General features: G+C 46.8%; 1 protein-coding gene across 1 annotated transcript in view; it reads left to right on the forward strand.

Moving 5' to 3' along the window:
• Window positions 1–933: 933 nt before the first annotated feature.
• Window positions 934–12,568, forward strand: part of EGFR (epidermal growth factor receptor) — a 210,416-nt gene continuing 198,781 nt past the window's right edge. Inside the window, exon 1 of the mRNA XM_019451039.2 lies at window positions 934–1,269. Coding sequence (XP_019306584.1) covers window positions 1,182–1,269 — 88 coding nt within the window. The 5' untranslated portion in view covers window positions 934–1,181. The remainder of the gene's footprint in view (window positions 1,270–12,568) is intronic.

A 12,568-nucleotide genomic window follows, 5' to 3' on the forward strand; every position in this document is an offset into this window, starting at 1 on the left:
CGCTCAAGTTTCTGCTGCCAGAGAACGTCTGATTTCTTCTGGCCAAACCCTTAGTGAATTTCCCTGTCGTTCCTCCTGCTTGAGAGGCCTGGTTATGGCAGAGAGGTTTGTCTCCACTAGCGTTTGTATTGTCTTCTTTAGAAGCTCTGTTGTTTGCGAAGTAATTTACCAAGCACGTTTGCTTTTCAGGTCCCCGTGGCTGGTTGATACAAACGCTGTGGACTCTGTAGGTACTCATGCATTCATTCAACTAATATTTTCCAAGGCACGTCTCTGAGCCAGGAGTTGGGTGCCCTCATTCCAGCCGATTTCTAGGTTGCTCCACGGGATGTGAAAGGTCCTCAGACTTGAGAGCTCCCATCTCAGCAGCCTGGCACTCCCGCCACGCGGGCGCAGCGTGGCCAGGCCAGCCTCTGACCCCCACTAGGGTCCCGGGGTGCTGTGGAGGAGTTGGGGGCCAGAATAAAGGGATGGTTTTCCGTTCCTGCCGTTACCCGGTCTTGGGCCTAAGGCTCGGCCAGTTTGCCCCGGAGCTGGTACAAGTTTGCTCCGCAGGTTGGAGGGACGAAAGGCGGAAATGGGAACCCTGGTACAAATTTGGCTCCACGGAGGCTGGGTCACTGAGTAACTGCTCGAGTCCGCGAGCACCGGGTCCTGAGGGACAGCGCAGGGAACGTCCTGAGGGCACCCGCTCGGCTCCCGGACACCGCCTCCTGCCGCCACCCCAGCCCTGCCCCGAGCGCTTGGACCCCACGCGGGCCACCGCTGTCCGCCACCTCTAGTCGCCGCCCGCCCGAGGTCCAAACTGCCGGTTCTTCCTCCCTTCTCCGCGCTTTCTGCTCCTCCTCTGCTCCTCCCGATCCCTCCTCCTCCGCCTGGTCCCTCCTCCTTCCAGCCCAGCCTCCCCGGCCCCCGCCCCCGCGAGCTAGACGTCTGGGCAGCCCCCGGCGCAGCGCCGCGGCAGCAGCCTCCGCCCCCGGCACGGTGTGCACGCCCGCGGCCAAGGCGGCCCGAGTCCGAGCGGGTGCCGAGCTGGTCCCGAACGAGCCCCGGCGGCCACCGCCTCGCAGACCGGACGACAGGCCACCTCCGCGTCCACCGAGTCTCGCCTCGCCACGCACGGCCGTCCGACTCGCTCGCGACTCACTGCGGAGACCCGGAGCCGGAGCAGGGGGGCAGCGATGCGACCCTCCGGGACCGCGGGAGCCGCGCTCCTGCTGCTGCTGGCTGCGCACTTCCAGGCGAGTCCGGCGCTGGAGGAGAAGAAAGGTAAGGGCGAGTCCCGCCGGCCCCGAGCCGCAGCCGGCCCGGCCCGCACCCGCCGCACCGGCTCGGCGTCCCGCGCCGCCCGCCCCTCCTTTCCTGTTTCCTTGAGGATCAGCTGCGCTGCTGGCCGGGACCGTGGGAGGAACTGGACGTTTCGTTTCTGGGCTGGGCGAGGCAGAGGCGGCCCGGGACCCGAGGCTCCCTGCGCGGGGCAGCGGGGCTGCGGACGGGGTGTGGGAGCCGCGGGCCGGAGCTCGGCGGCCCGGAGCGCTCGCAACTTTCTGTCCTCACTTCCTTGGCCTCCCGCGCGGGCTCCGCGTCCGAGCGCACACACTTGGCGCGGGGCGGCTCTGGTTCCCGCGGTGCCGGCTCGCGTTCCCGCACGTGCGCCCCGCGCTGTCCTCCGGGGGTGGGGGGGCGCGCGCCCGGTCGGGGGGTGTGTTAGGGAAGCTGGGGAACAGCCCCCGGGAATCCATCGCACCCCTCTCGGACCTCCTAGGACGGGCGGTTTCCGGAGCAGACCCACCTCACATCTTGCCTACACCCGCGTCTCGCACTTAAGCCACCCCGCCGGCCCTGGCCTTGCCAGCGTCGCCAGGCCCACGTCGCAGGACCCTGCAAGCTTTTTTCCTAGGTGTGGTGCTGCAGCCCTGACCTGAGTGAGACGCCCGAGCGTCTCGTGTCTGCCTCAACCTGTGGCTACAGGGAACCGGGGGCTTCGTTTCCTCTTAGGCAAAAAGGGGGTGGGGTCGGACCCACCCCGGGGGCGCAGACCCCCGACGCTCGCCCTGCTGTGGGTCCTCCTATCGGTCAGGCTCCGCGACAGCCCAGGGCTCCCTCCCAGGCATCCACGCCCCTCGGGCCCACGGGCTTTTGTGAACTCGTCGCTTCACGGGAACTCCTGAGATTCGTCCCCACCTGCAGCCCTTTGGTTGCAGGCTTTGCTGTGGAGCCGGACCCAGAGGTGGGGCCAGCAGCCGCGGGACAGCTGGGTCCTGCTGCCGGGACTTCCTAGGGGCGGGACCCATCCTGGTCAGGTCCCCACGGTTTTTCAAAATAAGGCTCACAGCAAACTTTCCTAATCAAAATCCCGAGATTTTCTCTTTGGGATGTTTCTTTTAGCTTTTTGAAGAATTTGACATTGGGCCAACCAAAATATTAAACATAATTTAAAAAAGCGGGAGGGGGGTGGTGGTGGAACTGATGTCCATGGTTCATGTGTGCCAAATGTCCAGACCAAACATGAGCGAGTCTGGCTTCGTGACTACCGACCATAAACCCACTTGACATGAGAAACATGCCTCAGAAGGTTTAATTACACAATTTCAAAATCAAGCAACCCGGGTTCCAAGAGTCAGGTCTGTACTTGCTGTTGATGTCATTGGCATAGGGAGTCGGGGCTGGAGCTGAGTGAGTTTGTTAGGGGAGCGGTAAGGCATAGACCAGTGGTTCCCCAAACTTTGTTGCACGTTAAAATCACCTGGGATTTTAACCAAACAAAACAAAAGGAAAACTGATGTCTGGCTCCCCACCCGCGGACGTTCTGATTTCATTGATCTGGGATGAAATCTGGGTGTTCAGGAGTTAGAAAAGCACCTCTGGTGATTCTGTGGGCTGGCCAGGTTTGGAAATCACTGGCATAGAGAAGCTGGTAAAGTGTATGGAAAGATTACCTGCCAGTGTAAGGAACTCTTTTTAAATGTCTGGAGTTTTAACAGTCTTGCAGAATATAGGAAAAAGGAGTGGGGGGCGGTGATTTCAGTAATCAGGGATTAGTCTTTTCACTGAGCGAGCTGGTGGCAAGCTTTCTGTCCTCTAAGGAGTCTGAAGGGCTCCCTCTCCAACTTTGCTATGAGCCCTGGGGGCTGTGGTCCTGCTCCTGAATCAGCTGGCAATTGGGTCCTCTTAGGCAGGTGGTATCTCTCCCTCTCTGCCACAGGAGACCCCTCCTTTTTTAAATTTTAAATGGACTCTTGGAAGGCCTCCAAAACATCACTTTTTTTTTTTTTTTTTTTTTTTTTTTTTTACTTGAAATGTTCACAGCGCTTTGCTGTTTGTTACCCCTTTGAACACTGCTATTAGTGCTTGGAGATTTGTTTCTGAGAAAAATATAAATACCACTTCATTTGACTGTCCCGTATCCACTTAAAACAGAATGCTCCTGAATAAAATTGTGAGAGTAGGCGGACAAATGTCATTCTGTTAAAGTAACATTAAAACACCCATTTCAAAGGGCAAATCGTTAAAAATATAAAATGAAACATTTTTACAAAAGGTATTAAAGACCCGTATCAAATTCAGTCAGTGTTGTGCAGGAAAATTTGCTCATTTTAGAGAGACTTGTTCGGTCTAAGATGGTTATCTTCTGTTCTCACTGCACCTGCTACTGTCAAACACTGTTTTAAAGTGTCCTTTTATTCCTTACGTTAAGCATATGTGGCGGGTATTCTGTTTATAAAAGGGGAAACTGAGGTACAGAGAAATAAAGCGACTTCCACATTTAGTAGGAATGAACCAGGATTCGAACTCGGGCCTTCTCACCCTCTTGCCCTCCCCCAACCACCTAACTGAGCTGCACTGCCTTGTGTGAAACCTGGGAGAGCCAGGTCAGGTGTGTGTGAACGTCTCATGTGAGATGCTGGGAGCAGGGAGGAAAAACACAGGAACGGGCACGTTTTAGGATTGGACTCTGTGTGAAACTTGGAACAAACATCGGCCTGTGCGGTGGTCTAGACTCTTGCTTATGTACTCAGTAGTCGCTCTGCTTGCCTGTTGTGGAGGCAGCTCAGGCACCAGAGCAGTGGTGAGGTTGGAGATCGCTTGGGGGATGGAACGGTAGAGGTGTCGCTCTGGAAGAGACGCTGGGTGGTATTTTGAATTGTATCCCAAGTGAGGATCCACTCCCCGCCTTTCTCTAAGGAGTTCAGATGTGAGGAAGTTCAGTTCAGTCCTGGCCTGAAGCCAGGACACCTGCCTTCTCCTTGCAGCTCTGAGTCAAGGTGGACATGTCACCGACCAGCTCCAGGCTCCTGAGTCCTCATTTCTGAATTCAAGAAGTGTTTATTGAGTGTATAGAGTGTACCAGACATTATGGGCTAAAAGGGGCAGGGGTGATTTTAATAGTTTCTACTGTTGCTTCCACAGTGTGATTCTTTAAGTCCCTAATTAAGTACAGATGGTCCCCGATTTTCGATGGCTCGACTCACAGTTTTTTTTTTGTTTTTTGTTTTTTTTTTATGAGGGTGTGAAATCGATGCACGTGAAGTAGAAACGGGACTTGGAATTTTAAACTTGGGTTTTTTTTTTTTGTTTTTTTTTTCCCGGGCTAGTGATGTGTGGTACAGTCCTGTCCCGTGATACATGAGACATTCAACACTTCATATAAAACAGGGGCTTTGTGTTCCAGGACTTTACCCACCCGTAGGCTAAGTGTCCTGAGCACGTTTGAGGTAGGTTAGGCTAAGCTACGATGTTAGGTATGATAAAAGCATTTCAACTAATGTTTCTAATTTATGGTGACATAACTCCATTATAAGTCAAGAAAGATCTGTATTTGGAAATTGCTTTTCAAATCCGAAAAGGAGACCAGGGGTCTGTGTGTCTATCATACATTCACAGCCGTGGGTAGCTCTGTCTGGCAGTAACTGGTTGAGCTCCAGTAGGTTTTGACCATTATTTCTGGCTCTATCTATTTAGTTTCAGTCTATAATTTTTCAAAAACTCATTCTCAAGTTTGAAGAAACCGATGGCCAGAATCCACTGTGCTACATAATTAGACTTGGTCCGCGTGACAGCACTAACATGTTTTGAAATGTTTTTAGAGGTAGTGTCAGTAAAAGATGAAGGATTCCGCCCTGTTTAAAAAGAAAGTACTTTTTTTTTTTCTTTTTTCCCTTTGATCTAAGTTCCAGGGCCAGCAGCTAGTCTGAAACTTTACTGACAGGAGGTCCGAGCCAACTCTAATATTAAGTTGGTGATTATGGATGTTAAGAGAAGATAGCCCTACCCTGGTGCCCCAGGTCCCGAGATTAGGATGGGATCAGAATGTTGGGGACGTGCGGCTTGTTGAAGGACGCACCTGGGAAATCGTTTGGCCCTTGCCATGTAGCTTGCTGTGAAAGTCGTGTGTTTATGTGTGTTTTAATTTGGACTTAGTACAGTTGAAACGGGCTTATTTAAAGTTAGGTTTTTAGTAATAGAGGTATGTTTTGAGAAAAGCTCCAAATTCTAGAATATGGTTCACCCATGCATCGTTTCCATGTACACAGTTTCAAAACTAGAGTCTGCTCCTCTGATCTGTACTGAACTACTTTCATTTTGTTACCTTCTGTCACTTTTGAACATTTGAAATTGTCACAAAAGACATTTTTGGCCTCAGTTATTACTGGTTTATTCTCACACCATCAACACACATGGAATAGACTATCAATCTTGTTCTTGTGGGCCATTCCTATTCGACATCAGCACTTCTGCTCATTCCTTCCTTTTCATTTTCCTCCTAAAAGGTTGTCTTTTCTAAGACAATTCCCACAGTTGCTCTTTGCACAACATCTGAGTCTGCCATCCAGCTCATGGCCATGAGCAGGTTAGTTTGAATTTGGGCAAGGATCCAGTCTTACGTCAAATAACCGGTTTGACTGAAATTTTCACTTTTTCAGAGTCGTTAGGTACGGCCTCCTTCCTACACATTTAGATAGACACACTGAATTCAGTTGTCTAGAAAGTTCCCTGAGCCAGCTGGGAGCAGGAGGGATATCTAGGGCCAGTGAGCAGTGGTGGCTTGTTTACTTAGCCCTGTTAGAAGCTAAGTGCTGGATTTGACATTTTAATCTCTGAAGGCCCTGAAGTATAATATCAAATGCCTGACTGGCCCTGTTGACTAAGCATCTGTGAATTGCATACGCTTAAAATAAATTTTACTCCTACCAAATTTCAGCAGCTTGCTTCGGAAAGTAGTACGTGAAAGCTAACACAGGGGGATCGAATTTCCCTCTTCGCTCCAAGTTCTAGCCCATGCTGGTGGGCCAGCACACCTGGCCCTGATTTAGTAGAAATAATTACCTAAGTTCACCGCTATTGTTTGTCCTCTGAGTATAAGGGCGAGTATTGCTACCTATTACAACTTAGGCTCTTATTTGCTTTATTTCCTCCCCCCACCCCCTTTGTGTTTGAGCTACAGTGAGCAGTTCACACTCTTCTATCCACATTTTGAGATTTAGGAATGAATCGGAGTTAGCACTTGCCCTTAAGTATCTGGAAGTCAGTTCGGGAAGGAGGAATCTATAGATGACAAGTGTAGAACAGCATCAAAGAAGCAATGGTAGGGTTCTGTACAAGATGATAAATTCTTCTGGTGTTAGTCTTTGCTTTTAATTCTACCTGCAGAGGGGAATATCCCCCAACGGAAGGGTGTACTCATCTGAGCCTGCAGAGAGCTGTAGGTATTTCCCTGGAGAATATAGTCGGAAGGCATCCCAAGAGTAGTGCCAGTAGTAGCAAAGGTCTGAGGAGCACTGGTTATTTAGTGCACTGGGAAGAGAAGGGGGAGATGGGGAGGCTCCAGTTCATAAGGGCTTTGCCGTCCTCCCCTGTGAAGGGGAGCTCACTGGGGAGTTCTCAGCTGAGAACCCACATGATGGCTTTGAGGTTTAAGAACGAGGACTCTATCAGCAGCATGGGGAGTGGATTGCAGTGAAAAATGGGGAGATAGGTGATTCCTGTGGGCCAGGAGAGATACAGAAGATGTGGGCCAGGAGAGATACAGAAGAGGGAGTAGCGAGAATGCAGAAAAAATGACTCAGGCTGACCTGGAGGCAGTTAATGTATAACCAGTGCAAGGAACATGGAATCCCAGGTGACACACAGTGTTCTCACTTGGAAGGCAGGGTAAACACTGTAGCCATTCACAGGTTCTGAATGCTCTAGGGGTTGGGGGGGTGGGGTAGGGAGTAGAGTCAGCCAGGGGGATGTGAAGGGCTCAGATGGAAAAATCCAGGGGGCAGTAGGGTATACAGGTCTGGAGCCCAGGAGAGCAGCTTGGCCTTGAATTGTGTTTTATTAGATGTTTCAATTGCAGGCATTGTCTTTGGCCATAACACAACCCGCCTCCAGCCTGTCTCAGGCTCACTGTCTCCATCTGTTTTGAGTCAGGCTGGGTTCTTCTGGATTACCAGCTTCTTTCTTCATTAGGCTGCTGTGGTTACCAGCCCAATTAGTTGCAGTTATCAGCAACTGATAAGTAATATATTATGCGTGTAAGTACATTGGGATTCCTATTTGTGTGATACTGCATATCCTTAGATGGGTATCCCCCAGTTCTATCTAAGGCAGCATCAGACTACTTGGTGTGTGCGTTAGTGACTGAACTGAAAAGACTAGAGGTGACTTTTTTCCTTTTTTTTTTTTAAGCAGTAGCTTTTGAACCTTGAATGTACCTTAGAATCAAAGGAGGAGGATGAAAAAGAGTGTGCCTCATAGCACCCTAGACTTCCGGGGGAAGGAGTGCCAGCATACGTGTTTTTAAAAATTTCCTAGGTGATCCCGATGAGTGCATTAAGTAGTGTGTTTCACTTCTGGCAGGGAAGAAGTTTTGTCTTTGTTCTCAGACTCACTGCCTGAGCTTCCTCAAGATCCAGGAACAGTATTATATTTCATTAGTAAATCATCTCGAAGTTGATTTTTTTTTTTTCTCACGAATTCTCGAAAAGTCTATTGCAGTGGCTCCCAGAGTGTGTTACCCAAGAAACTTTGAAAAAGCTGATAGAAATGCACATTCTTGGATCCCTTACCTGGACCTCTGAACAGGATACTAGAACACGAGCCCTCCCAGGGACACTGACACATGCCAGTTCCAGAACCACAGACACTACACGCAGACCTCATGCTGGGTTCTGGAAGTTTGAAGGGAATAGGATAACGGCTTGTCTTTGAAGCACTCACATTTGGAAGGGCTGAACAGGGAGAACCTATTGTAATGCAACATCTCATAAGAAATGTGATTTGGGATTTCAGTGTGAGCCCCCAAAATGGGGTTAATTCTATTTCTGTGGCGGGGGAGGTTTCTCAGAAAGAGAACATTTAGCTGGATCTCAACGATGAGATTTTGCCCGTCTCCAGGCAAAGGGAAAAGCAGATGGGCAGTTTGTGCACTTGGCGATCCATCAGCAAGCCCATCACTGGTCATTTTCTAAACATGAGTGTCTTATTAGAGCTCCGGCTAAAGTTTTGGAATTTCCTGCTTTATGTTTCTTTTTTTTTTTTTTTAATATTTTTATTTATTTTTGAAGAAGAGAGAGACCAAGCGTGAGCAGGGGAGGAGCAGAGAGAGAGAGGGAGACATAACATTTGAAGCAGGCTCCAGGCTCCTAGCCATCAGCCCAGAGCCGGACGCAGGGCTCGAACTCACGAACTGGGAGATCATGACCTGAGCCGAGGTCAGACGCTCAGCCGACTGAGCCACCCAGGCGCCCCTCCTGCTTTATGTTTCTAAACGACCATGAGGAAACTTACAATGTCAAAAGTAAAGTGCCTGAGAGGTAGCACATTTTACATTTAAAAATGAAAATGGCAGTTTTTAAAAAACTTATGGCCGGATGTGAAGAATTGAACTAGAATCTGGATTATAGTTGATAGTTTTAACATTCTTCCCAGTAGCATGACTTGGCCCCTAAAACTTGTTATGAATAAGAAAAATGATTACTTTACATTCTTTATTTGACTCCTACCACAGAGAGCAAAGGGAGAAAAGAAACAAAAGTCTGGGTAATTCTAGACGTTTAGTAAATACCCATTGAATCACACTGAATCAGAAAACGTCTCTCAGATTAATTGAGCTCCTGCCACTTGTAAGTTTGAAGACATCTGTGTCCTGATTCATTGTTGATGAATTGCACAAATTGACCTGTTTATTTGCAGAGATCATGTGGAAACAAAGGGTAACATGTGGCTGTTGGTGCTACCTTGGGTACTCAGGCCTCTCTTTATGCAAGAGGAAATATCCAAGTGGTTCTAGGCCGTTTTGCTGCACAGTTGTTTTAAGAGCATTTTTGAAGGATTTTATTTTAAAACCAGAAATACCCGGGTGCCTGGGTGGCTTAATCGGTTAAGGGTCCAACTTTGGCTCAGGTCATGACCTCGCGGTTTGTGGGTTCAAGCCCCGCGTGGGGCTCTGTGCTGACCACTCAGAGCCCGGAGCCTGCTTAGGAGTCGGTGTCTCCCTCTCTCTCTGCCCTTCCTCCTCTCACACCCTGTCTCTCTCTCTCAAAAATAAATAAAACATTAAAAAAATTTAAAGATAATAATAAAAAAGAAACCCAGACAGGTGATACCTGAAGGTGTACCGCTCTGCACATGGAGGCCTGCACGTGCTGGGTGATGTCATGAGTCCCTTAGCGGTTGTGTCTTCTTAACATGTGATTCCATTAGAACTGTTTGAAAGTCCTTTCACCCCAGGTTTCGTAGAAAATCAATGCAGTGCCTATCATCAGTCTCTCCGATATGACACACTGACATTTTTATGTGAAAAACTGTGCATGTTTTAGTTTCTTTGCCCATAGTCATAAATTTATTGCTATTTTAGAGTCTGGAATAAAAACAAATCATTTATTGAATCTGTGCTAATCCTCAAGGGCGGGCGTGTGCGCCTGGAAAAATTCTTACCATCGTGAATGAGATTTCAGAAAGGGTTTCAGGATTTTTTTGTAACATCAAAAACCTGGTTTTGCTTCTTTACCAGGAAACATTCAATACCTGACAACTGCAGGGGAATTTCATCACCATCCATGGCTTCTCTGCATTTACAGCGTCTCCTGATTCATTCTTATATATTGCAAGCCATAGCGGATGGATACATTGTTTTGAGCAAGATAAATTAGACAAACTATTTTAGGTGTGTTCTAGTATGCACTTGCAAGGTCCTTTTTAAAAAATATATTCTAATATAGCATTAGAAATTAAATTATCGTAACTTTTCCAGGAAAAGAAAAAAAAAACCAGAACCCCCCCCGAATTTCATCGACTTTTGATTGCATCCAGATGAATGCCAGAAAAATAAAAGGTGGTTGTTGAAGAATTATCACTCCACTTGTTTGGTTTTTAAGATACTAATTTTAAGGGTCTTTTGACTATGATGAATTTCAGAACTTTTTCTTGGCTTTGATTTGCTGCAAAGTGAATGGAGAATCAGAAACCTTATCCTTACAGCACTTCTTGATTTCTTTAACTCTGCCTCCATTTCCTGGTACTTTAATAGATTGTATGCATGGAGCATATTTATGAGTGAGAATAATGTATTGCCTTAATCTGTCCTCCCTCCCTTCCTTTCCTGCTTCCTTCCTCTCTTTCTTTTTTGCAAGCTGTTATGGATAAGTCTTCACAAAGAAAGACTTTGACGTGTGATTATAAACGAAAAACCCTGACAAACGGCTGGAAAAATATACTGTGTAATTTTTAAAAGTTAGGACGTCAAAGCCATTCGGTGTTTACGATGATTTTTAATACAAATATGAATATGCATGTATCATTCCTTCAAAAATTGTATCGCTAAAGGAGTTTTTCTGAGGACATGGCTTCACGTGTTTTTCCCTGTAATCTGTTGTTAGTTATGATAGGAAGAGAACACAGGTTAGAACCTACCTTCCTGGTGTCATCTTCCATAAAATAACTAAACTAGATTGTTTGATGGAGCCTTCCAGCTGGAAACATCTATGAAATTAAAAGCAAATATAAATGCATGCAAGATATGTATTTAAACATTTAAATAATAAGTATGCTGTCCCTATAATTTAGATGCCAAAACACTGATGTCATAATAATCATAATAACACCTTGCATTTGTACAGCACTTTACAGTTTACCCAATGCCTTAACATCCATCTCTCCAAGCTTCCTAACAACCCCACAGGGTGGGAATAATTATCCACCTTTGAAGGTGAAGGACTCAAATTCTGCCGTTTGCCGACGATCACCAGGATGGTCAACATTTAGGTGCGGGGACAAACACTGCCTCCTGACACCGGTACCAAATGTCTCCAAAAGTCTCCCTCTTCCACCTTTAACACACCATTGCTTTTCTGTTTTTGATGTCTCCTCTCACTTTGAGTCTTATTTGTGAGTCAAAAGACTAACATAAAATATTCTCAAGTTTTTTGTTACACTTGTGTTACACCCAGTGCCCCTTCCAATTTTGGTATATTCTGCTCCAGTGTTGTTCTTTCCTGCTTTTTTCTTGTTGTGAAGCAGTTTTTCCTAGAGTTAAGTCTCATCTGTGTATTGTAGTTGCCCATTTCATAAGATACAGGGCAATACATTTATGCACCTTGAAAACATCTACTTTAGAAACTAGAACTGTGGCTTTTTGCAGTTATGTCATAAACTTCTGTAAGTTTGCCAGACCTATAAATACTTGAAGTAAAAAGGAGGAGAGAGAGGCGCCTGGGTGACTCCGTTGGTTGAGCATCTGACTTCAGCTCAGGTCATGATCTCACGTTTCGTGAGTTTGAGCCCCACATCGGGCTCTGTGTGGACAGTTTGGAGCCTGGAGCCCACTTCGGATTCTGTGTCTCTCTCTCTGTGCCCCTCCCCCACTCACACTCTGTCTCTGTCTCTGTCTCTCTCTCAAAATGAAGAAACATTAAAAACACATTTTAAAAAAAGGAGAGAAAGCAACTTGATGTAGCAGCTGAGTCAGTGAGCAGTGCCTATGGCAAGATGTGGTAATTCACTCACACAGATCTGTGGAGTCATTTATGTGATTTAAATGAAGCACACGCTTAAACTCATTAGGGTGTGTAAATAGCTCTTATGAAGAGAGACAAACTTAACAAGTTGTGTGTATTCCAGGATTGCTCATTTTCTGTATCAGACCCTTTATAAGAACGTTTTCTGCCCGAGATGATATGTGGAAGCATTGACTTTAAGGAGAAATTACTACAGAAGTCATAATTCTCACTTTGAGGTGCTTCATTGTTTGAATGAATAGAATTTGGAATGTGACACTTAATGGGTCTCTCATTAATAGCAATATACCTTTTCCACAAGAAATTTCAAAATACAGTGTGTGTTTTCCTCCATTAGGAAGGAAAGAACTTTTTGTGTTCTTGTTTATTTCTAACATCATGGAAAATTTTCAGCACTCTAGTAGATTTTCCCCTCAAACACATGTTTCTTTTTCTTTCTTTCTTTCTTTCTTTCTTTCTTTCTTTCTTTCTTTCTTTCTTTCCTTCCTTCCTTCCTTCCTTCCTTCCTTCCTTCCTTCCTTCCTTCCTTCCTTCATTAATTTTGGCAGAGAGAGAGCAGCATGAAC

Source organism: Panthera pardus, unplaced genomic scaffold, assembly GCF_024362965.1.
Source record: "Panthera pardus isolate Hobbes unplaced genomic scaffold, ASM2436296v1 HiC_scaffold_8, whole genome shotgun sequence".
In the NCBI taxonomy this organism is placed as follows: Eukaryota; Metazoa; Chordata; class Mammalia; order Carnivora; family Felidae; genus Panthera; species Panthera pardus.